Source organism: Bufo bufo, chromosome 9 (genome assembly GCF_905171765.1).
Source record: "Bufo bufo chromosome 9, aBufBuf1.1, whole genome shotgun sequence".
Classification (NCBI taxonomy): domain Eukaryota; kingdom Metazoa; phylum Chordata; class Amphibia; order Anura; family Bufonidae; genus Bufo; species Bufo bufo.
The window spans coordinates 133,326,644-133,350,015 of NC_053397.1; the positions used below are offsets into that span (position 1 = coordinate 133,326,644).

Below are 23,372 nucleotides of genomic sequence, written 5' to 3' on the forward strand. Positions count from 1 at the left end.
TAAAGGGACCCTAAATCCTCAAACGGGAGAGCTGACTTATTTATCTTAGCTACGGAAGCGTCTACCTTCGGTACCTCCTGCCAAGCTGATACTTCTTGATCGTCAAAAGGGTACTTTCTCCTGACCGCTCTAGGGATAAAGAATTTATCGGGCTTCTCCCATTCGCGTTTAATCAGGTCCTTGATACAGTCCTGAATGGGGAACACCCTAGACTTTTTAGGCTTTAGGCTCTCAAACATTAGCTCTGGTCTAGACCTGGACTCCTTTTCTTCCTCAAGCTCCATCGTGGATCTAACCGCCTTTAATAGTAGATCCGTATCTTCCGCTCTGAATAACTGCTTCCCTGTCAAATTCTCAGAGGAGGAATCTGAGTCTGCAATAGCGCCCTCCTCAGACTCAGAGTCCATAGTATCCTCCACTATCGTCTGAGCCCTCTTATGTCTGATGAGCTAGGCAGGGATTTTTATTTAAGATATTCCACAGAAGAACGGACTTCATTTTTAACTAAGTCTTGGATACTTTGTAATAAAGATGGCGACTCCTCTGCCACTAACTTATCCAGACAAGGTTGGCAACATGTTTTGGGGGTAAGACGGGTCCAATTTCACTTGCAAATTCCACACTCCTTAGCTCTTTTGTGGTAGCTTTTTCTTGGGGCTTCTTTAACCTGTTTTTAATAAAACAGCCTAATCAGTCTAAACCTGACCATAATAACTCCCCAAAGGGAGATGGTGGGGGTTAACCCCTCTTACCCCCAGGAGTACCATGCTGAATTCAGATAGCTGCTCCGGTCAGTGCACGGTTGTACTTCCCCTTCTTCCTGCATGATGATGCTGCTTCAAGGGGGCAAATTGAGAGCCATAAGTGCCGCCTGCCGTCCGGTCAGTCTGCTTGCTGCTGCTCTCTCCACGCTGGCTGGCCGGCTTCCCTTTTTCAAATGGGCCGTGCTGCGCCCGCCATGTTAAGCTCCTCTCCTTCCGGCCGGAACGCACGCGTCACTTCCGTTACGACGCGCACGCCCAGACTCAGCCTGCCTTAATGAGAGGAGAAGATCCACCTCCCCCCTCACGCCGCAACTTCGCCGGCTAGGCAGGGCCACAAGGCAGCTACAGGCATCCCCCCATGGCTCTGAATAAGGGAAAGACACCGGGCTTCACGGCGGCTCCTAGTGGAGACTTACACAGACAGGTCAAAAACAAATAGACCTGGAAAGAAATCCTCCTGTCCCTGGACAGGAAACAGGAAAGAACTGAGTGGTGGAAGGCAATGGACCAATTTAAAGATCTGGGAAGTTCCCGTTTCCTGTCCGGAAGGAGGAGGATCTCTCACAGGTGCTGTCATGGGGCGTAATGGAAATGCTAGCAGAATGCTTGGGTGTATAGGGAGAGGCAATAATAGTAGAAAGAGGGAGGTGCTCATGCCGCTCTACAGAGCATTAGTGAGACCTCATTTGGAGTATTGTGCGCAGTACTGGAGACCATATCTCCAGAAGGATATTGATACTTTGGAGAGAGTTCAGAGAAGAGCTACTAAACTAGTACATGGATTGCAGGATAAAATTTACCAGGAAAGATTAAAAAGGACCTTAACATGTATAGCTTGGAAGAAAGACGAGACAGAGGGGATATGATAGAAACTTTTAAATACATAAAGGGAATCAACAAGGTAAAAGAATATTTAAAAGAAACTGCTACAAGAGGACAGTTTTAAATTAGAGGGGCAAAGGTTTAAAAGTAATATCAGGAAGTATTACTTTACTGAGAGAGTAGTGGATGCATGGAATAGCCTTCCTGCAGAAGTGGTAGGTGCAAATACAGTGAAGGAGTTTAAGCATGCATGGGATAGGCATAAGGCCATCCTTCATATAAGATAGGGCCGAAGGCTATTCATATATTGGGCAGACTAGATGGGCCAAATGGTCCTTATCTGCAGACACATTCTATGTTTCTATTGACATAGAAAACGTGATTTCATTTATAGGCAATTTTCTTAGGACACATTCCCTTTAAATAATTCTAGTTTGTTACAAAGTTACTTGAACGTAGACATGTTTGTCAAAAGTTCCTCAAGCAACTGCAATCAGGTTGTTTGCTTTGAGGAAATACACTGCTCAAAAAAATAAAGGGAACACAAAAACAACATCCTAGATCTGAATTAAATATTTTTCTGAAATACTTTGTTCTTTACATAGTTGAATGTGCTGACAACAAAATCACACAAAAATTTAAAAATGGAAATCAAATTTTTCAACCCATGGAGGTCTGGATTTGGAGTCACACTCAAAATTAAAGTGGAAAAACACACTACAGGCTGATCCAACTTTGATGTAATGTCCTTAAAACAAGTCAAAATGAGGCTCAGTAGTGTGTGTGGCCTCCACGTGCCTGAATGACCTCCCTACAACGCCTGTGCATGCTCCTGATGAGGTGGCGGACGGTCTCCTGAGGGATCTCCTCCCAGACCTGGACTAAAGCATCTGCCAACTCCTGGACAGTCTGTGGTGCAGTCTGTTGGTGGATAGAGCGAGACATGTCCGAGATGTGCTCAATTGGATTCAGGTCTGGGGATTGGGCGGGCCAGTCCATAGCATCAATGCCTTCGTCTTGCAGGAACTGCTGACACACTCCAGCCACATGAGGTCTAGCATTGTCTTGCATTAGGAGGAACCCAGGGCCAACCGCAACAGCATATGGTCTCACAAGGGGTCTGAGGATCTCATCTCGGTACCTAAAGGCAGTCAGGCTACCTCTGGCGAGCACATGGAGGGCAAAGAAATGCCACCCCACACCATTACTGACCCAATGCCAAACCGGTCATGCTGGAGGATGTTGCAGGCAGCAGAACGTTCTCCACGGCGTCTCCAGACTCGGTCACGTCTGTCACATGTGCTCAGTGTGAACCTGCTTTCATCTGTGAAAAGCAGAGCGCCAGTGGTGAATATTCCAATCTTGGTGTTCTCTGGCAAATGCCAAACGTCCTGCACGGTGTTGGGCTGTAAGCACAACCACCACCTGTGGACGTCAGGCCCTCATATCACCCTCATGGAGTCTGCTTCTGACTGTTTGAGCAGACACATGCACATTTGTGGCCTGCTGGAGGTCATTTTGCAGGGCTCTGGCAGTGCTCCTCCTGTTCCTCCTTGCACAAAGGCGGAGGTAGCGGTCCTGCTGCTGGGTTGTTGCCCTCCTACAGCCTCCTCCACATCTCCTGATGTACTGGCAGTCTCCTGGTAGCGCCTCCATGCTCTGGACACTACGCTGACAAACACAGCAAACCTTCTTGCCACAGCTCGCATTGATGTGCCATCCTGGATAAGCTGCACTACCTGAGCCACTTGTGTGGGTTGAAGACTCAGTCTCATGCTACCACTACAGTGAAAGCACCGCCAGCATTCAAAAGTGACCAAAACATCAGCCAGGAAGCATAGGAACTGAGAAGTGGTCTGTGGTCACCACATGCAGAACCCCTCCTTTATTGGGGGTGTCTTGCTAATTGCTGATAATTTCCACCTGTTGTCTATCCCATTTGCACAACAGCATGTGAAATTGATTGTCACTCAGTGTTGCTTCCTAAGTGGACAGTTTGATTTCACAGTTTGATTTCACAGAAGTGTGATTGACTTGGAGTTACATTGTGTTGTTTAAGTGTTCTTTTTATTTTTTTGAGCAGTGTATATAGGTTACCCTTTAAAAGACTGTAAATCCTGTATTTTAAAAGTTGTTACTTTTTAAACATTCAGCTTTAAACCATATTTTGGTCTTTTGGTTCTGGTAATATCAAGATATGTGCAAGTAAATTTAGTAGTAGGTGATCTATACAAATTCTGCACATATAGAACATTAAAAGGTGTGGTCTATATCATTTTCTGCTTGGTTACTTTTACCAACAAAGATGAACTTACAATTTTTTGAGGCAAAATTGCATGAAGGGTTCTGTGTGTATGAAGTGCTAAATGGCATTCTGATAATGTGCTGGGTGTCTACATTTAGAAAATATAAGAATGGAGTTTTCACTTTGTACATGTCAAAACAGCAACAGTTGTCCTGGCTACCAGAGATGCAAAATTTCCTAACACCCCTGGCAGCAAAAGGGTTAAAGGATTTTACAATTGATGGCCAGAGCTCCGATTAAGGCCTCCTGCACACAACATCTGTGTTTTGCGGACAGCAAAATGAACACCTTCAGCCTTGTGTTCCGCATTTTGCAGAACAAAACGTCCGGCCCTCAATAGAGCAGTCCTATCCTTGTCCGTGATATAGACAAGAATAGGACTTATTGCGGGGACATGGAACGGACGTGCTTTCCGAATCTTTTGCGGCCGCATTGAAGTGAATGGGTCCATATCAAAAAATAAATAAAAAAATAGCCACTTGGATGTGGACCCAAACCACAGTCATGTGCATGGGCCTAAAGGCTAGATGCACACAACCATATCCATTTTGAGGTCTGCAAACCACAAAATACTAAAATCCAATACATAAAATGGACAATTCGATATGTTCTATATTTTAAGAAACCATTGCACAGAGTACACGGATAAAATCTGCTGTATGGATTTCTTGGGTGTGCTTGTTTGAGCACTGGTTATTTAGCTGCACCCACCCTTGGAGCACTGCATAAGACAACAAAGCTTTAGGGCTCTTTCACACTTGTGTTGTCCGGATCCGGCGTGTACTCCATTTGCCGGAATTACACGCCGGATCCGGAAAAACGCAAGTGAACTGAAAGCATTTGAAGACTGATCCGTCTTCAAAATGCGTTCAGTGTTACTATGGCAGCCAGGACACTATTAAAGTCCTGGTTGCCATAGTAGTAGTGGGGAGCGGGGGAGCAGTATACTTAGTCCGTGCGGCTCCCAGGGCGCTCCAGAATGACATCAGAGCGCCCCATGCGAATGGATGACGTGTCCATGCGATCACGTCATCCATGCGCGAGGGGCGCCCTGACGTCACTCTGGAGCGCCCGGGGAGCCGCACGGACGGTAAGTATACTGCTCCCCCGCTCCCCACTACACTTTACCATGGCAACCAGGACGCTATTCAGAAAAAGCTAAACGTCGGATCCGGCAATGCGCCGAAACGACGTTTAGCTTAAGGCCGGATCCGGATCAATGCCTTTCAATGGGCATTAATTCCGGATCCGGCCTTGCGGCAAGTGTTCAGGATTTTTGGCCGGAGCAAAAAGCGCAGCATGCTGCGGTATTTTCTCCGGCCAAAAAACGTTCCGGTCCGGAACTGACGACATCCTGAACGGATTTCTCTCCATTCAGAATGCATTAGGATAAAACTGATCAGGATTCTTCCAGCATAGAGCCCCAACGACGGAACTCTATGCCGGAAGAAAAGAACGCAAGTGTGAAAGAGCCCTTAGTTGCCATTCATATGAAGTGCAGGCTAATTTGGTTTTGTTTATACATGTATATTTCAGTGTCCATTAAGAACTTCTGCATACAAAAAAAAAAAAAATATTTAAAAAATATTTAAAAAATAAAAAGATAGTTGTGTGCGTTAGGCCTCAAAATACTGTGCATCAGTTTTCATTAGCAAAAAACAGCCATATCACTTTTTTGCACCAAACATTAGCAAATTCACAGCACACTTACAATATGACTGCAACATGTAAAAACATCTTTACTATTTGTCAAACCCCCATTGATCAAAACTTGTTTCAGCACTGAGACCTCTGCAGATCACTAGAACAAAGAAGCGCTCGCATCTCTTGCTCTCTTCCTAGCTGCAAGAGACAGAAGCAAGACAGGCCTGTACACTTTCTATTGAGTCCATTACATTCTCTCTCATGCAGTGAGGAGAGCACAATATGCAATAGCTTTTCTCGCCTTGTCCTAGCGATCGGTGGGGGTTTCAGCAGCAAAACCCCCACAGATCAAAAGTTTTGTCTGACAAATTCTGAAACACTCTGAACCTTTTATGCAGAAGTGATTTGATTAAGTTCTTACAGTAAAAGCACTTACTTTTCAAATGTTCTCCAGCTCCAGATAATAGGTAGTAAAAAATATGAAAAGTTCTTTCATCCTTAGCTTGTCGAATTGCACGGGATTTCTCCAGCAAGTCTGGTGTATAGTCAAGATAAATCTTAAATAAACCAACATCAGCAAGGACACAAATAAAATGAGTAGATTATGCTACAGATCTAGGATACAAGCCTTCAAATGGAAGCAATTGCAGGTGTTCACTTTGTGGTCATGGTCAGCACAGTACTAGAACTACAAAAAGTCTATAAATAGATTTCTCTCTATAGAGTAAGCTTCCAATTAAACAGGTAGCTAGTCCACCTATAAGGGTCCATTCACACATCCGCAATTTCGTTCCGCATTTTGCGGAACGGAATTGCGGACCCATTCATTTCTATGGGGCAGCACGATGTGCTGCCCGGATACGGAGTTGCGGACCCGCACTTCCAGGTCCGCAATTCCGTTCCCGAAAAAAGTAGAACATGTCCTATTCTTGTCCGCAATTGCGGACAAGAATAGGCATATTTTATTAGTATCGGCAATGTGCGGTCCGCAAAATGCGGAACGGACATTGCCGCTGTCTGTGTTTTGCGGATCTGCAAAACACACACGGATGTGTGAATGGACCCTTAGGAGCAACAATTATATAATCCTTTTTAGTTCATTGTAGGACACAAGATAGACCATTCTCACATTGACCAAGCTTAAATAAGCGAGTGCTAGGAGGATAAAGAGAAAACCTAAAAAAAAAAAAAAAAAAAAAAAAAAGACTTGGTAACCCTCTCAGGGGATTTTTCGCAGGACAGCTTAGACCTCTTTGTGCCATTAGATAACATTTTTTAAATAACATTTTAAAAAGGAAAAATGATTACACTTACCGGTAATCAGATTTTCCAGACCCCATGACAGCACCAGAGGATCCGCCCCCAGCGACAGGAAGCCTGCAGAATAAAAAGGTGGAGCCTCTCTCCTACCTGGTTTACAGAGAGTGACTCCAAGCCAAGTTAGTTTAATCAATAAACATTTAAGTTTTTTTTTGTTGCTACACCCAGTGCAATAAAAAGGAACCCATGAAACACCAGGGAAGGAATAAGGAAGGGTGCTGTCGTGGGGTCTGGAAAATCCAATTACCGGTAAGTGTAATCATTTTTCCCTTCCCCCACGACAGCACAACAGAGATTACAGAGAACACCCCTTCCACATGTCCGCCTCACATATTTTCTCAATACAGACATTAGATATTTCTGCACAAGAGGTGGAGATTTCCCATGTAGAAAGTGCTCTAATAGAGATGGAGATATTCCAGACGAACTGTAAGCTAGTGAAATAACTATCTTAATCCATCTGGCTAGTGATCTTTTAGAAGCTACCTTGCCCTTATTTACACCTGAAAAAAGGACAAAGCAGAGGATTTTCTCAAATCTCTGGAGACTTCTAGGCAATGTAAAAGACATTTCATAACATCTAGATAGTGTAACTCGCTTTCTCGTTTTTGGGATCATCAAAAATAGGTTGGAAGCACCATCTCCTGGAGTCTATTATATTTTGATGGAACCTGGATCTGGTTCAAAGGGATTTTGGGTATAGAGCTGAGGACATGGGTTGCTAGATGGCAGCTAGCACATCCGCAATACCCAGTCCCCAAAGCGGTGTGCTTTTATGGTGTAAAAAAAAAAAAAAAGATTTTATACATGTAAATTAACCTGAGATGAGTCCGCGCTTGAAAATATGACTCTTCTCTGGTCACACAAGATATGACTCCTGTTAATTTGCATAAAAGGCGGGAAGTACAAAAATACATAACTTATTAAATTTGTCTGCAAATGAAAAAGTGCAATTTATATGTTTACGGTAACAATGAACATTTAGAAACGCTCAGTGGAGGGTAGCATATTAGAGGTGACAGGTTCCCTTTAAGAACAACCCCATCATCAAAAATTCACATAAGATTAATAGAGCCTGGATCTTACAGATTCTTCTTGCAGAGGTTAAAGCCACCAATAGAACTAGAATGTAAGAAGCTTTAAAGAGCAAGGTGACAAGGGTTCAAAAGGGGGCCTGGTCAAGGCATTTAGCACTAGATTTAAGTCCCATGGGGCAGAAAGAGCCGACACTTAAAGGGCTTCTGTCACCCCACAATTTTTTTTTTGTGTACTTATAATCCCTATCCTGCCATATTGCCATACATTATGTTAATAATTTTCGTTCAGTAGATTTAGCAAAAAACCTTTTAATGATATGCTAATTACCTTTCTACCAGCAAGTAGGGTGTCTACTTGCTGGTAGCAGCCGCAGAAAACCGCCCCCTCCTTCTGTTGATTGACAGGGCCAGCCGCGATCTCCTCCTCCGGCCAGCCCTGTCAGCATTTCAAAAATCGCGCGCCTGTGTTGATTCGGCGCAGGCGCTTTGAGATAAGTAGGCTCGCCTCCTCAGCACTCCCTCAGTGCGCCTGCGCCGATGACATCTTCTCTTTCGGTGACATCGGCGCAGGTGCATGATTTTTGATATGCTGACAGGGCTGGCCGGAGGAGGAGATCGCGGCTGGCCCTGTCAATCAACAGAAGGAGGGGTGGTTTTCTGCGGCTGCTACCAGCAAGTAGACGCCCTACTTGCTGGTAGAAAGGTAATTAGCATATCATAAAAGTAAGTTTATTGCTAAATCTACTGAACGAAAATGATTAATAACAATGTATGGCAATATGGCAGGATAGGGATTATAAGTACACCAAAAAAAAAAAAAAAAAAGTTTAGTGGGGTGACAGAAGCCCTTTAAACCTTAAGAGTGCTCTTTGCTAGCCCCATATGCAACCCCTTCTGAAGAAAATCCAGGACCTGAAAGACTGAAAACTTTCTGGATCATTGTATCCAGGAGCAGACCTAAGAACAGCTGACAAGTTTTTCGGTATAATTTTATCATCTAACCTAACTCTTAAAATCTCAGTCACCTTCTGCACTGCCGCCACACAGTCCTGATGAGAGCTTGCTATAAATCTGAAAATAGTCTAGATAAGGTAGGAATAGAATATGGTCTTTTCTTATGAATGAGACTACTTCTGCAATCACCTTTGTGAATATTCTGGGAGCCATAGAAAGGCCGAACAGAAGCGCCTGAAACTGGAGATGACGAATATACCCCCTGATGACTACTGCAACCCTGAGGAACTGTTGATGCAAGGGGTGTATGGGGATGTGATAACACGCATCCTTCAGGTCTAGGACTGCCATGAAAATTTGGAAATAGTAAATGGATAGCAGATTTCACGGTCTCCATTTTGAACTCTCTCAGATGAAGGTGCTTTAAATTTATAATAGTGCAAAAGGAGTCGTCCGGTTTTCTTAAAAAAAAAAAAAAAAAAAAAAAAAAAAAAAGGAGAGTAGTATCCCTTTTCATGTTCGTCCACTGGAACTGGGGTTAACACCTGTGTTTCTAATAAATCTAAAACCTCCAACTATTGCTGACAAACCTGAAGACAATGCCTGAGCTTTTGTGACTATAAATCTTTGAGGGGGCCTTGTACGAAAATCTAGCTGTAAGCCTTCTCCCATGAGCCTTTGGACTAATCCCCCTGTTACCTTTTCCCATGCGGAAAGGAAGAGCTTTAACCTTCCTCCCACCGCACTTCTGGCGTCATTGCTAGGATGTGTTTTTAGGCTGAGGGGAAGAATTTCCCAACAAGAATCCTGTCATCCCAAAACCTCTGGACCTAGAATTTTGGTTTTTGTTGCAAACTCGACCTCTTCCTTGAAATCCAGCTGAGAAACGAAATTGACGTCTGGATCTGGAAAAGGAGGTGGAGGAAAACCCTGTTGCCAGACCAGGAAATTTCCTTTTTCCATCTACGGTTTTTTCAAAGAGAGAATCTAGTTCGGGGCCCGAACAAAAACTCCCCCTGACATGGTATACTACATAATCTTTGTTTTGAAGACAAGTCCCCCCCCCCCCCCCTCCCCCTTCCAATTGTTTAACCAGAGAGCTCTCAGAGCCAAATTGGAAAGGGAGGAAGCCTGTGCTAACCATAATACTTAATCTGCTGAAGCGTCCGCCATAAAATCTGCTGCTTTTTGCAAGGTCAGGATAAAGGCTAAAATCTGTTCTCTAGGGCATCTATTCCTAATTTGGCATTCCAATCATTCTAACCAAATAATCATTGAGCTGGCCGAAACAGTTGTAGCAATGCTCGGTCTAAATGCGGAAGCAGCCACTTCCCATGTACTCTTCAGACAGGAATCCACTTTCTTAACTAAAGGGTCTTTAAGAAACCCCACATCTTCGAAAGGAAGGGAAGAATTCGTTGATACACTGCTCAAAAAAATAAAGGGAACACAAAAAGAACACATCCTAGATCTGAATTAAATATTCTTCTGAAATACTTTGTTCTTTACATAGTTGAATGTGCTGACAAAATCACACAAAAATAAAAAAAATGGAAATCAAATTTTTCAACCCATGGAGGTCTGGATTTGGAGTCACTCAAAATTAAAGTGGAAAAACACACTACAGGCTGATCCAACTTTGATGTAATGTCCTTAAAACAAGTCAAAATGAGGCTCAGTACTGTGTGTGGCCTCCACGTGCCTGTATGACCTCCCTACAACGCCTGTGCATGCTCCTGATAAGGTGGCGGACGGTCTCCTGAGGGATCTCCTCCCAGACCTGGACTAAAGCATCTGCCAACTCCTGGACAGTCTGTGGTGCAACGCGACGTTGGTGGATAGAGAGATACATGATGTCCCAGATGTGCTCAATTGGATTCAGGTCTGGGGATTGGGCGGGCCAGTCCATAGCATAAATGCTTTAGTCTTGCAGGAACTGCTGACACACTCCAGCCACATGAGGTCTAGCATTGTCTTGCATTAGGAGGAACCCAGGGCCAACCGCACCAGCATATGGTCTCACAAGGTGTCTGAGGATCTCATCTTGGTACCTAATGGCAGTCAGGCTACCTCTGGCGAGCACATGGAGGGCTGTGCGGCCCTCCAAAGAAATGCCACCCCACACCATTACTGACCCAATGCCAAACGGGTCATGCTGGAGGATGTTGCAGGCAGCAGAACGTTCTCCACGGCGTCTCAAGACTGTCACATGTGCTCAGTGTGAACCTGCTTTCATCTGTGAAGAGCACAGGAAGCCAGTGGCGAATTTGCCAATCTTGGTGTTCTCTGGCAAATGCCAAACGTCCTGCACGGTGTTGGGCTGTAAGCACAACCCCCACCTGTGGACGTCGGGCCCTCATATCACCCTCATGGAGTCTGTTTCTGACCGTTTGAGCAGACATGCACATTTGTGGCCTGCTGGAGGTCATTTTGCAGGGTTCTGGCAGTGCTCCTCCTGTTCCTCCTTGCACAAAGGCGGAGGTATCGGTCCTGCTGCTGGGTTGTTGCCCTCCTACGGCCTCCTCCACGTCTCCTGATGTACTGGCCTGTCTCCTGGTAGCGCCTCCATGCTCTGGACACTACGCTGACAGACACAGCAAACCTTCTTGCCACAGCTCGCATTGATGTGCCATCCTGGATAAGCTGCACTACCTGAGCCACTTGTGTGGGTTGTAGACTCCGTCTCATGCTACCACTAGAGTGAAAGCACCGCCAGCATTCAAAAGTGACCAAAACATCAGCCAGTAAGCATAAAAACTGAGAAGTGGTCTGTGGTCACCACCTGCAGAACCACTCCTTTATTGGGGGTGTCTTGCTAATTGCCTATAATTTCCACCTGTTGTCTATCCCATTTGCACAACAGCATGTGAAATTGATTGTCACTCAGTGTTGCTTCCTAAGTGGACAGTTTGATTTCACAGAAGTGTCATTGACTTGGAGTTACATTGTGTTTAAGTGTTCCCTTTATTTTTTTTGAGCAGTGTATATTGGAGATGGCTACATCAATCTTAGGAGCTTTATCCCATGAAGAAGGTTCTTAATCAAAAGGGGTACTTCCTTTTAAAACTCCTGTGAGTAAAAGCTTTCCTATCTGGTTTCATGCATTATTTATGAGGGCCATAACACTCTTATGTAAGGGGACGCATCTATGCCTTTTTTCCTGAAGCCCTTCAAATATGGAATCGAACATAGATTTATCTTTCACGTCTTCTAATTCTAGTGTAGAACGAATAGCCTTTAATAATTTATCAGGGTCTTCAACAGGAAAAACTCTTTCCCTGCATATCCTCTCCAGAGGATGAGGAATACCGAGAAACACCTGTCTCCTGCTTTTGTTCACCATCGGCTGCAGGCTACTTCTGACCAGTCTGCGATCCAGAGGGAAGGCAGAAACCAGTTAATCACTAGATAATATTTTTTTTTCCAATCCCGGACCACGCTGGAATTAGCTACGCGTAATTTAGACACGAATTCCAGCTAAACCGGAAGTACGTCACTTGAAACGCACATCTTACCTGAAGTGACATCCACCTCTGTTTGCGCCTACTTGGCGTTTGAACCGCATGTTGGGAAGGCACCTGAAATCCTCAAAGGTATCTGGCCCCATGCAGTGGAACACATCACCCCCTCTGGGGCTGCTTCCTTACTTCTGACAGTGCATGGCCTTACTCCCCTGGAGGGGCACACGCACCTGCTGCAAGAACTTGACCGAGGCTCCCGACCCCCACCGGCTCCTAGGGTCCGGCCAGCCCAACAGATAGAGATAGACCCCAGCAGCTATTTACCATCTAGCACTCCAGAACATCTGAAAGAACCTGAAAGAAAACTGCAGGTCTCTAGCTCCAGGGACTAGAAACAACTGAGGTGGAAGAGAGGCACCACCTTTTTATTCTGCAGTTTTCCTGTCCCTGGGTCAGTTGTTTCCAGTCCCAGGAGACTTCCAGGAAACTGGATTACCGATGAGTGTTTATATATCTATCTATATCCATCTCTCTATCACTCACCGGTAATCCAGTTACCTGGAGGTCTCCATGACAGCACACACTGAGATTGGATCCTCCTGGCTGAAGGATTTCAAGAGACCGAACCAGCCCCTTCTGGGCCAGAAGGGGACGAACAGGATTGGGACACAACCTTCAGATTGTTGGAATTTCTTCAGAACCCTTGGGATCATCGGAATTGGCGTCGGGATTGGTTTAGGACTCTGAATCTTCCCCCAACCGGTATGGCATCATTGCTTGGAAGAGGAGGAAGGATCTCCCTTGTTGGGGTTAAAAAGAAAATTCCTTCCTCTACCACCCTTTGCATAGCTCTACCTTCCAGATTTTCCTCTATCTGGTCTGGTATCCTGCTTTTTATTTTTGGGTCTATCTTCAGGAAACCCTTTCTTGCGGTCTGTAGCATTCTCTAAGATCTTATCCAGACGAGGGCCGAACACATACTGCCCATGGAACGATAAGGATATTAATTTGTTTTTAGAGGCCATATCACCAGACAAGGCCTTCAACCACAGGACTCTTCTTGTGGTGTTAGAGAGTACTGCTGTACAGGCAGAAAGTCTAACAGACTAAATGGAGGTGACTGCTAGGAAGTTAGTGGCTTTTCTGAGCAGCGGAAGGCTGTCCAAGATATGTTCTCTTGGTGTCTTGTTAATTAAGTGGAGCTCTAATTGCTCCAGCCACAATGATAGGCTACGAGCTACACATGTCGCCACCACTCCGGATTTTAAAAGAGCAGCCGTAGCTTCCCACATTTTCTTAAGGAGGCTTTCTGCCTTTCTGTTCATAGGGTCTTTTAGCTGCACAGCGTCCTAAAAAGGAAAGGACAGTGCGCTTTGCGACCTTGGCCACTGGAGCATCGACTCTGGGAATGGATTCCCAGTCTGTGCAATCTGCCTCAAAGGGGTACCGCCTTTTTATACCACGGGGAATAAAGGAGCCTCTCAGGTTTGTCCCATTCTGCTCTTAGTTTTCTGTATGTCATCTGGAACCTAGAATACAGATCTCTGCCTCTCCCTCAAACCCCCAAATATTTCCTCCTTAACAGATCTGGGCTTCCTGGGAATCTCCATTCTGAGTGTAGCTCGAATTGGCTTTGTTAGTTCCCCAATATGCTCAGAATTAAAAAGGAATCTTTAATATTTGCTACCTTCATCGGATTCTTGAAATCTTTCCAAGATCTCCGGATCAGATAGCTCAGGATTCACAGAATCAGAATCACTTGCCATATACAGTCAGGTCCATAAATATTGGGACATCGACCCAATTCTAACATTTTTGGCTCTATACATCACCACAATGGATTTGAAATGAAACGAACAAGATGTGCTTTAACTGCAGACTATCAGCTTTAATTTGAGGGTATTTACATCCAAATCAGGTGAACGGTGTAGGCATTACAAAAGTTTGCATATGTGCCTCCCACTTGTTAAGGGACCAAAAGTAATGGGACAGAATCCTAATCATAAATCAAACTTTCACTTTTTAATACTTGGTTGCAACTCCTTTGCAGTCAATTACAGCCTGAAGTCTGGAACGCATAGACATCACCAGATGCTGGGTTTCATCCCTGGTGATGCTCTGCCAGGGCTGTACTGCAACTGTCTTCAGTTCCTGCTTGTTCTTGGGGCATTTTCCCTTTAGTTTTGTCTTCAGCAAGTGAAATGCATGCTCAATCGGATTCAGGTCAGGTCAATGACTTGGCCTTTGCATAACATTCCACTTCTTTCCTATAAAAAACTCTTTGGTTGCTTTTGCAGTATGCTTTGGGTCATTGTCCATCTGCACTGAAGCGCCGTCCAATGAGTTCTGAATCATTTGGCTGAATATGAGAAGATAATTGCCCGAAACACTTCAGAATTAATCCTGCTGCTTTTGTCAGCAGTCACATCAATAAATACAAGAGAACCAGTTCCAATGGCAGCCATACATGCCCATGCCATGACACTACCACCACCATGCTTCACTGATGAGGTGGTATGCTTAGGATCATGAGCAGTTGCTTTCCTTATCCATACTCTTCTCTTCCCATCACTCTGGTACAAGTTGATCTTGATCTCAGCTGTCCATTGGATGTTGTTCAAGAACTGTGAAGGCTTTTTTAGATGTCATTTGGCAAACTCTAATCTGGCCTTCCTGTTTTTGAGGCTCACCAATGGTTTACATCTTGTGGTGAACCCTCTGTATTCACTCTGGTGAAGTCTTCTCTTGATTGTTGACTTTGACACACATACACCTACCTCCTGGAGAGTGTTCTTGATCTGGCCAACTGTTGTGAAGGGCGTTTTCTTCACCAGGGAAAGAATTCTTCGGTCATCCACCACAGTTGTTTTCCGTGGTCTTCCAGGTCTTTGGTGTTGCTGAGCTCACCGATGCGCTCCTTCTTTCTAAGGATGTTCCAAACAGTTGTTTTGGCCACGCCTAATGTTTGCTATCTCTGATGGGTTTGTTGTGTTTTTTCAGCTTAATGATTGCTTGCTTCACTGATAGTGACAGCTCTTTGGATCTCAACTTGAGAGTTGACAGCAACAGATTCCAAATGCAAATAGCACACTTGAACTCTGGACCTTTTATCTGCTCATTGTAATTGGGATAATGAGGGAATAACACACACCTGGCCATGAAACAGCTGAGAAGACAATTGTCCCATTACTATTGGTCCCTCAACAAGTGGGAGGCGCATATGCAAACTGTTGTAATTCCTACACCGTTCACCTGATTACAATGTAAATACCCTCAAATTAAAGATGAGTCTGCAGTTAAAGCACATCTTATTCGTTTCATTTCAAATCCATTGTGATGGTGTATAGAGCCAAAAATATTAGAATTGTGTCGATGTCCCAATATTTATGGACCTGACAGTACATAAGATCTCTAGAAGAACCCGGTCTATGGGGAGGGGGAAGGATCCCAGGCAGATTGAACTGCCACTCTAACTATGGACTTGATATCTTCCAGCAGACTAGATGATTCAGACTTGACAACAGATGCGGTACACTCCCTGCATAAAGGTTTAGACCCAGAGGAAGGTAGACGTTTTGAACAGAGACCACACTTCCTGGTTTTAACCTTGGCAGAAGAGGAAGACTCCTTTTCTCCCTGCAACATACAAGGGAGAGAAGGGTCAACCACTACAGGGTAAGTATAACATAAGGAGGGTGCCCGAGTCAGGCTACTCACAGAACCCAGAGTGGTGGGGGGCTCAGATCCAGAGCCAGTGGTGGTAGGGGCACTCATGCTTCCAGTTCCCGTCCACAAAAACGCCAGACACTGCAGGCAGGGTGAAAACACTGAGGCGCCATAATGGGATCGGCATTGCCTCCTTTAAACGCTGGGAAAGAGCCTACCGCACGCCAACAAGACGCTAAGCCACGCCCTCCCCTCAGCGTCTGACGTCATCACCCAGCGGCTGAAGGGAAGCACGTCATAGCGTTGCTTCAGCCGCCTTTCCAATCCGCATAAAGCCCACATGGACCGCCGCAGAAGGGAGCTTAGCCGGGGCCACCGTAACAAAGGGGCCTGGGCGCAGACCACATAGGAGGAGGGAGGAGCCGGGCCTCCAGAACAGACCTCCGGTCTGCAGAGTTCAGGAAAATAAAAATAAAATATGGATAGGAACCCAGCAGAGCTCCCAGCACCTCTCTGGTCTCTTTCCGTGACAGGACAGGAAAAAAAAACCACTGGCAATGAGGGGAAGGGGTGGGATTTTTAAACCTCTGTTTTTCCTGTCCTATCAGAGGAAGACAATCTCAATGTGTGCTGTCATGGAGATGACTGGGGAAAAATATCACACACATCCATCAAGAAAAGTGCTCCCCTGCAAGCTATTTACACCTGCGATGCATTGTTGTAGCAACCTGCTTCTGCTGGTTTTCAGGCATACTTCCCGTTACCACAACTGACAGCTTTGTCACAGCATTCTGCAGTGCCACAGATCGCAAGGTAACCCAACTGAGGCCTATGGCGGTAGACCGATGAAGGTGGTTGCAAAATGACAACAATGCGACCCTGCGTGCATGGTATCAACCAGCACGTTGATTTCATAGTCTCATTGAGAGGAAAAAATTTGGGTAGACAACTGCGAGGAGTAAGTATTTTTTTTTATTTTAAATGAAACTTACTATGTGGGGAGCATTATAACTACAGGGCTTGCTTTAAGTACTGGGGCTCTGCATTAGTGCTAATATAATTACTTACTGTGGGGAACTGTAGGAAGCATTATATTTAATTGGGGCATTAAAAGTACTGGGCAACTACAGGATGTCATAACTACTGGGAGTATTACAGGGGACATTACTAGCGGTACTAGAGGGAGTATTAACTACTGGAGGCACTAGAGGGGTAACCTGGATTTCCAGCCATGAATATATTAAAATCTTAATATAGAAGTAGCTTGACAGATAATCACCTAGGTGACTGCATGTGTATGGCCATCACCAACTATAATCCAGATTTTAAAAGACCAGTAAACATGCAGTGCCAAGTCTAATACAGAGGTCTCATTCACATGACTGTGGAGCCAGTGTTGTGGACCGCAATACAAGGGTGCCGGCCGTGTGCACAGACCAACTGACTTGAATGGGTGCACGATCCACAAAATACGCCAAGAGATAGGACATTTTATCTCTTTTGCAGAGTAGAAGCACAGATCAGAAGACCACGGAAACACTCTGAAGCCCTTCCATGGGCTTCTGGGTCTGTGCCTCCGATCTGAAAAAGCTAGGACACACCCTATCTTTTGCAGAGACCGGACCCATTCAAGTCCATGGATTCACATCACGGAGTTCACTTCAAACGGTCGATGCACGTGCATTGCAGACTAGTTGCAGTCCGCAGCATGGACACGGTGACAAGATGGTCGTGTGAATGAGCCCTGAACATGCAACTCAAAAAAAAAAAAAAAAAAAAAAAAAAAAAAAAAAAAAAAGGATACAGGTTTCTATATTTGCTCCAACAATGTAGCCATTCACATCAAAGTTAATCCGGATAAATTTGCCCTAGAGTACAAACAGATTTAGATTTTCATAAATTGTTACATTTGCATAATCATAGCATTAATGTGCGAATATTCAAGCATATTGCAAAATGATACGCATGTGGTCCATGTGAATGCTGCATTTTGGTGCTGACTCCTCAACATAGAGTCCACACTTTGCAGACAAGTACAGAACACGCTCAATCTGTTGCGTAATGGAGACACAAATGCAGAAGGCCCACAGAAGTCACCTCTGTGCTTTCCACATCTGTGTCTGTTACGCAAAAGACAGAACATGTTCTAAACTTGTCTGCAAAGTGTGGACCTCGGACGCATTGAAGTAAAAGGGTCCATAACAAAATGCGGCATGAACATGGACTGCATCAGTATTTTGCAGTTCAGCGATTTCTGGACTGAAAACTGGACAAAGCTTAAAGGGATTCTGTCATGAGATTTGAGCCCTATAAGCTAAACATATGGCCAGGTCCGTACTAATAACATGAATCCTAAACTACCCTTATTAAACCTGCTTGTGGCTCTATTGGCCCAAAAAACAATAAGCTGTCACTCACCTACCTAAGGTGTCCAAGGGGTTTTACGTTAACCCAGGGTGCGCGCCCGCAGCCCTCGCCGTCTGGTGCCCAGTGCCACCTTCCTCACCGGCGGGCACCCTGGGTTAACGTAAAACCCCTTGGACACCTTAGGTAGGTGAGTGACAGCTTATAAAAACCCATTTTTTTGGGGCTAATAGAGCCACAAGCAGGTTTAATACGGGCAGTTTAGGATTCATGTTATTAGTACGGACATGGCCATATATTTAGCTTATAGGGCTCAAATCTCATGACAGAATCCCTTTAAAGCACATCAGAGTGGACAAACCAGGCTGATTCTAGGGCTGAGTGACGAGTGCAATAGCACAGGGTGCCACAAGACAGACACTTAAAAGAAGAACTCCAACACAAATAAAAAAAATAAAAAAGTTATGACCAGTTAGAAAGGTACATGATGCAATCTATAGTGAATGTAATCTTCATTGGTGACTATTTGCAAGATATTCTCTCCCTTCTAATTGTTAGCTGTGTCATGTAACCAACTCATCTCCAACTGGCACAGGAGATTAAGTCAGTTACTTCTCTATTCATTTCTATGAGACTGACATTGAGGCTCCCATAGAAAAACTGACTTCCTGTCCACACAAGAAGCTGTTATTTGGAAAGTTGATTGCTGGTCACATGACAACCGAGAAGCAGAAGAGAGGGGATAGCTCACGAATACAGACACTGGTAAAATTATATTCACCACAGATTACATCATGTACATTCTGACCTGCACTTATATAAATCGGGAATGGAGCCCCGCGCAAGCGCTGTCCCCATAGAAGGGAATGGGAGCGCACTACTATTTTCAGCAGTCCCACAGAAAATGGAGGGCAGCTGCGCATGCGCCCTCCACCACTTTCGGGACTCTGTTCTTGATATAGGTGGTGGGACCTGCACCTATCAGACAATGGGGACACATCCTAGCAGCACCCTTATTGTCCGAGATGAGACAACCCCATTAACTAATAAGAGTTTCCATAGCTTTTCAACTATATCACAGTCCTGAGGACGACAATCATTAAATGTTGCGGCAGGGCACACAAGTAATTTCTATCTGCCCCACCATTCCCACACAAGTAATTTCTATCTGCCCCACCTGCCCCTAAAGCATATCCGAGGCTAGAGCAGGCAGAGTGATGACACCGTGCTGATTAAACCAGGCAGCATACAGCTCAGGACACAGACTGGAAGAAGCCCGTGTCCTGCACACCATTCTGACAGCCACATGGAGGTAAGCATTTCAGTGTCATTTTTCTTCGGCAGCATGCTTTTGGGCTATTATAGGGGAACGGGCACTAAAAGGGGGTATTATTTGTAATGGCACACGAGAACTTAAAGGGGGTGTTATGGTGGGCTTTATTACTACTGGGGAACACAATTACTAGTATGGGCACTATGGGGTGGCATTGTTACATCTGGAGCACAATGGTAGACATTACTATTGGGGCACTGTTACCAACAAGTGCACTCTGAGAGAGAATTACTGTAGGGGGGACTTTTGAGAGCACCATTACTGTGGGAAGCACCCTGGCACACTATCATCTTACAACAATTATTTTGACGGGGGAGGGGGGGCACCATGTTTGCGGCACTTACTGTCAGGTTTTCTGAACACACTTATCTTTAAGGGCAATGTGTGCCAATTATTGAAGGGGACACTGTGGTACTAGTATTTTAAGGGAGATTGTTTCTGCAGTACAGTATTGGGGTGGTAGGATGGTGTGTTCATAAGGTGCAGAGGATGATGGAAAAGTAGGAAACCAAGACATCCGTCTCAAGCTCTGCAGAAAAAACATGGCTCAAGTCATATCATGGAAGTCTAAATCACAATGGAAAAGATGAGAGGAAACAACGTCTACATAAGAGTAGACATCACTGCTATGTGGTGCTGTGTTCTCCTGCATGTTTGGTAATGCGGAATGTAATTGAAATAGTAATAGTCATCCCTCATGGGTCCTAATGTGGCATCTCCTTTTGACAGGAAGACGAGTTCAGAGGCTTACAACAGAGCCCATGAAATCAGATGAGAATAGCTTGGGAGGGGGTGTGTGTGGGAGGTAATATTCCAGAAAGTGACCCGTGGACAAGTCCAAATTATTTTTACATTTCAGTGATCCAAGAACAGTTTAAAAGGAAGGATAGATAGATCTAGCAGGCATCAGGTTCAGTTTAATAACCATTACTTACAAATCTTGATGAATTATCATTTTTGACAGTTTTGGCATTTCCAAATGCTTCAAGGATTGGATTAGCTTGCAACAACTGTCTCTCCAGCTCACCCTAGAGGGAAAGGAAAAAAATAAAGTTAAAAGGTACTATTTCATACCCAACTTTTGATGCATTGTGGTGGTTGTTTGTTGTTCAAAAACACCACAGGCCAATGTTATTTTAACCCCTTAATGAATTGATTGATTTACCAGACAAGGTGGTGCCCAACTTATTTACTAGGCTATTAAAGTTGTTGATGCATGTCTTTACTGTTCCGTTACCTACTTATGGGTTTGTACTTTACCATTTTATCTGGTGAATGCAAGAAATAGCTTTTTAAAATTAAATTGGAAAATACATTAAAATTGGTACTCTAATTTATGGTGGTAGTTTTGATACATAATGTGTAGTCGTTTTTATGGTAACTGTCATGGTGTGGACTTTAACCACCTCAGCTCCCCTAGCTTAAACCCCCTTAATGACCAGACCACTTTTTACAATTCTGCACTACACTACTTTCACGGTTTATTGCTCGGTCATACAACTTACCACCCAATTTTACCTCCTTTTCTTCTCACTAACAGAGCTTTCATTTGGTGGTATTTCATTGCTGCTGACATTTTTACTTTTTTTTGTTATTAATCGAAATTGACCGAAAATTTTGCAAAAAAAAGAAAATTTTTCACTTTCAGTTGTAAATTTTTTCAAATAAAACTACATTTCTATATAAATTCTCTAAATTTATTTTTCTATATGTCTGATAAAAAAAAAATGCAATAAAGTGTATATTTATTGGTTTGCGCAAAAGTTAGAGTTTACAAACTAAGGTACAAAAAATTTGAATTTCCGCATTTTGAAGCAGCTCTGACTTTCTGAGCACCCGTCATGTTTCTTGAGGTTCTACAATGCCCAGACAGTAGAAACACCCCACAAATGACCCCATTTCGGAAAGTAGACACCCTAAGGTATTCGCTGATGGGCATAGTGAGTTCATGGAAGTTTTTATTTTGTCACAAGTTAGCGGACAATGATGATTTTATTTTTTTTCTTACAAAGTCTTATATTCCACTAACTTGTGACAAAATAAAATTTTACATGAACTCACCATACCCCTCACGGAATACCTTGGGGTGTCTCCTTTCCAAAATGGGGTCACTTGTGGGGTATTTATACTGCCCTGGCATTTTAGGGGCCCTAAAGCGTGAGAAGAAGTCTGGAATCCAAATGCGTAAAAAATGCGCTGTGAAATCGTAAAGATACTCTTTGGAATTTGGGCCCCTTTGCGCACCTAGGCTGCAAAAAAGTGTCACACATGTGGTATCGCCGTACTCAGAAGAAGTAGGGCAATGTGTTTTAGGGTGTATTTTTACATATACCCATGCTGGGTGAGAGAAATCTCTAAAAGTCAACTTTTCTCATTTTTTTATACAAAGTTGTCATTTTAGAGAGATATTTCTCTCACCCAGCATGGGTATAAGTAAAAAGACACCCGAAAACACATTGCCCAACTTCTCCTGAGTATGGCGATACCACGTGTGTGACACTTTTTTGCAGCCTAGGTGCGCAAAGGGGCCCAAATTCCAATGAGTACCTTTTAGGAGGGCATTTAGACATTTGGATTCCAGACTTCTCACGCTTTAGGGTCCCTAAAATGCCAGGGCAGTTTAACCACCTCCGGACCGCCTAACGCAGATTCGCGTTCCGGAGGTGGCAGCCCTGCGCAGAGTCACGCATATATGCGTCATCTCGCGATGGCCGAGATTTCCTCAGGCGCGCGCGCTCACAGGAACGGAAGGTAAGAGAGTGGATCTCCAGCCTGCCAGCGGCGATCGTTCGCTGGCAGGCTGGAGATGTGATTTTTTTTTAGACGCTATACCTGCTACCTGGTCCTCTGGTGGTCCCCTTTGTTTGGATCGACCACCAGAGGACACAGGTAGCTCAGTAATATGTTGCACCAAGCACCACTACACTACACCCCCCCCCCCTGTCACTTATTAACCCCTTATTCACCCTTGATCACCCCTGATCACCCCATATAGACTCCCTGATCACCCCCCTGTCATTGATCACCCCCCTGTAAAGCTCCATTCAGATGTCCGCATGATTTTTACGGATCCACTGATAGATGGATCGGATCCGCAAAACGCATACGGACGTCTGAATGGAGCCTTCCGGGGGGGTGATCACCCCATATAGACTCCCTGATCACCCCCCTGTCATTGATCACCCCCCCTTTCAGGCTGCATTCAGATGTCCGTATGATTTTTACGGATCCACGGATACATGGATCGGATCCGCAAAACACATACGGACATCTGAATGGAGCCTTATAGGGGGGTGATCAATGACAGGGGGGTGATCACCCCATATAGACTCCCTGATCACCCCCCTGTCATTGGTCACCCCCCTGTAAGGCTCCATTCAGACATTTTTTTGGCCCAAGTTACCGGAAATTATTTATTTTTTTCTTACAAAGTCTCATATTCCACTAACTTGTGTCAAAAAATTAAATCTCACATGAACTCACCATACCCCTCACGGAATCCAAATGCGTAAAAATTTTTAGACATTTATATTCCAGACTTCTTCTCACGCAGTATAAATACCCCACATGTGACCCCATTTCGGAAAGAAGACACCCCCAGGTATTCCGTAAGGGGCATATTGAGTCCATGAAAGATTGAAATTTTTGTCCCAAGTTAGCGGAAAGGGAGACTGAGAAAAAAATAAAATCAAATCAAAATTT

The 23,372-nt window shown here is 44.4% G+C and overlaps 1 protein-coding gene across 3 annotated transcripts in view; it reads right to left on the bottom strand.

The window, feature by feature from the left end:
- The window catches only part of MYH9 (myosin heavy chain 9), a 428,796-nt gene that overhangs the window by 301,817 nt on the left and 103,607 nt on the right, over positions 1 to 23,372 (bottom strand). For all 3 annotated transcript variants that reach the window (XM_040407416.1, XM_040407417.1, XM_040407418.1), the window contains 3 exons: positions 20,606 to 20,698; positions 17,778 to 17,841; positions 5,972 to 6,070 (listed from right to left, as the gene is read on the bottom strand). In XM_040407416.1, the coding sequence (XP_040263350.1) occupies positions 5,972 to 6,070; positions 17,778 to 17,841; positions 20,606 to 20,698 (256 nt within the window). The remainder of the gene's footprint in view (positions 1 to 5,971; positions 6,071 to 17,777; positions 17,842 to 20,605; positions 20,699 to 23,372) is intronic.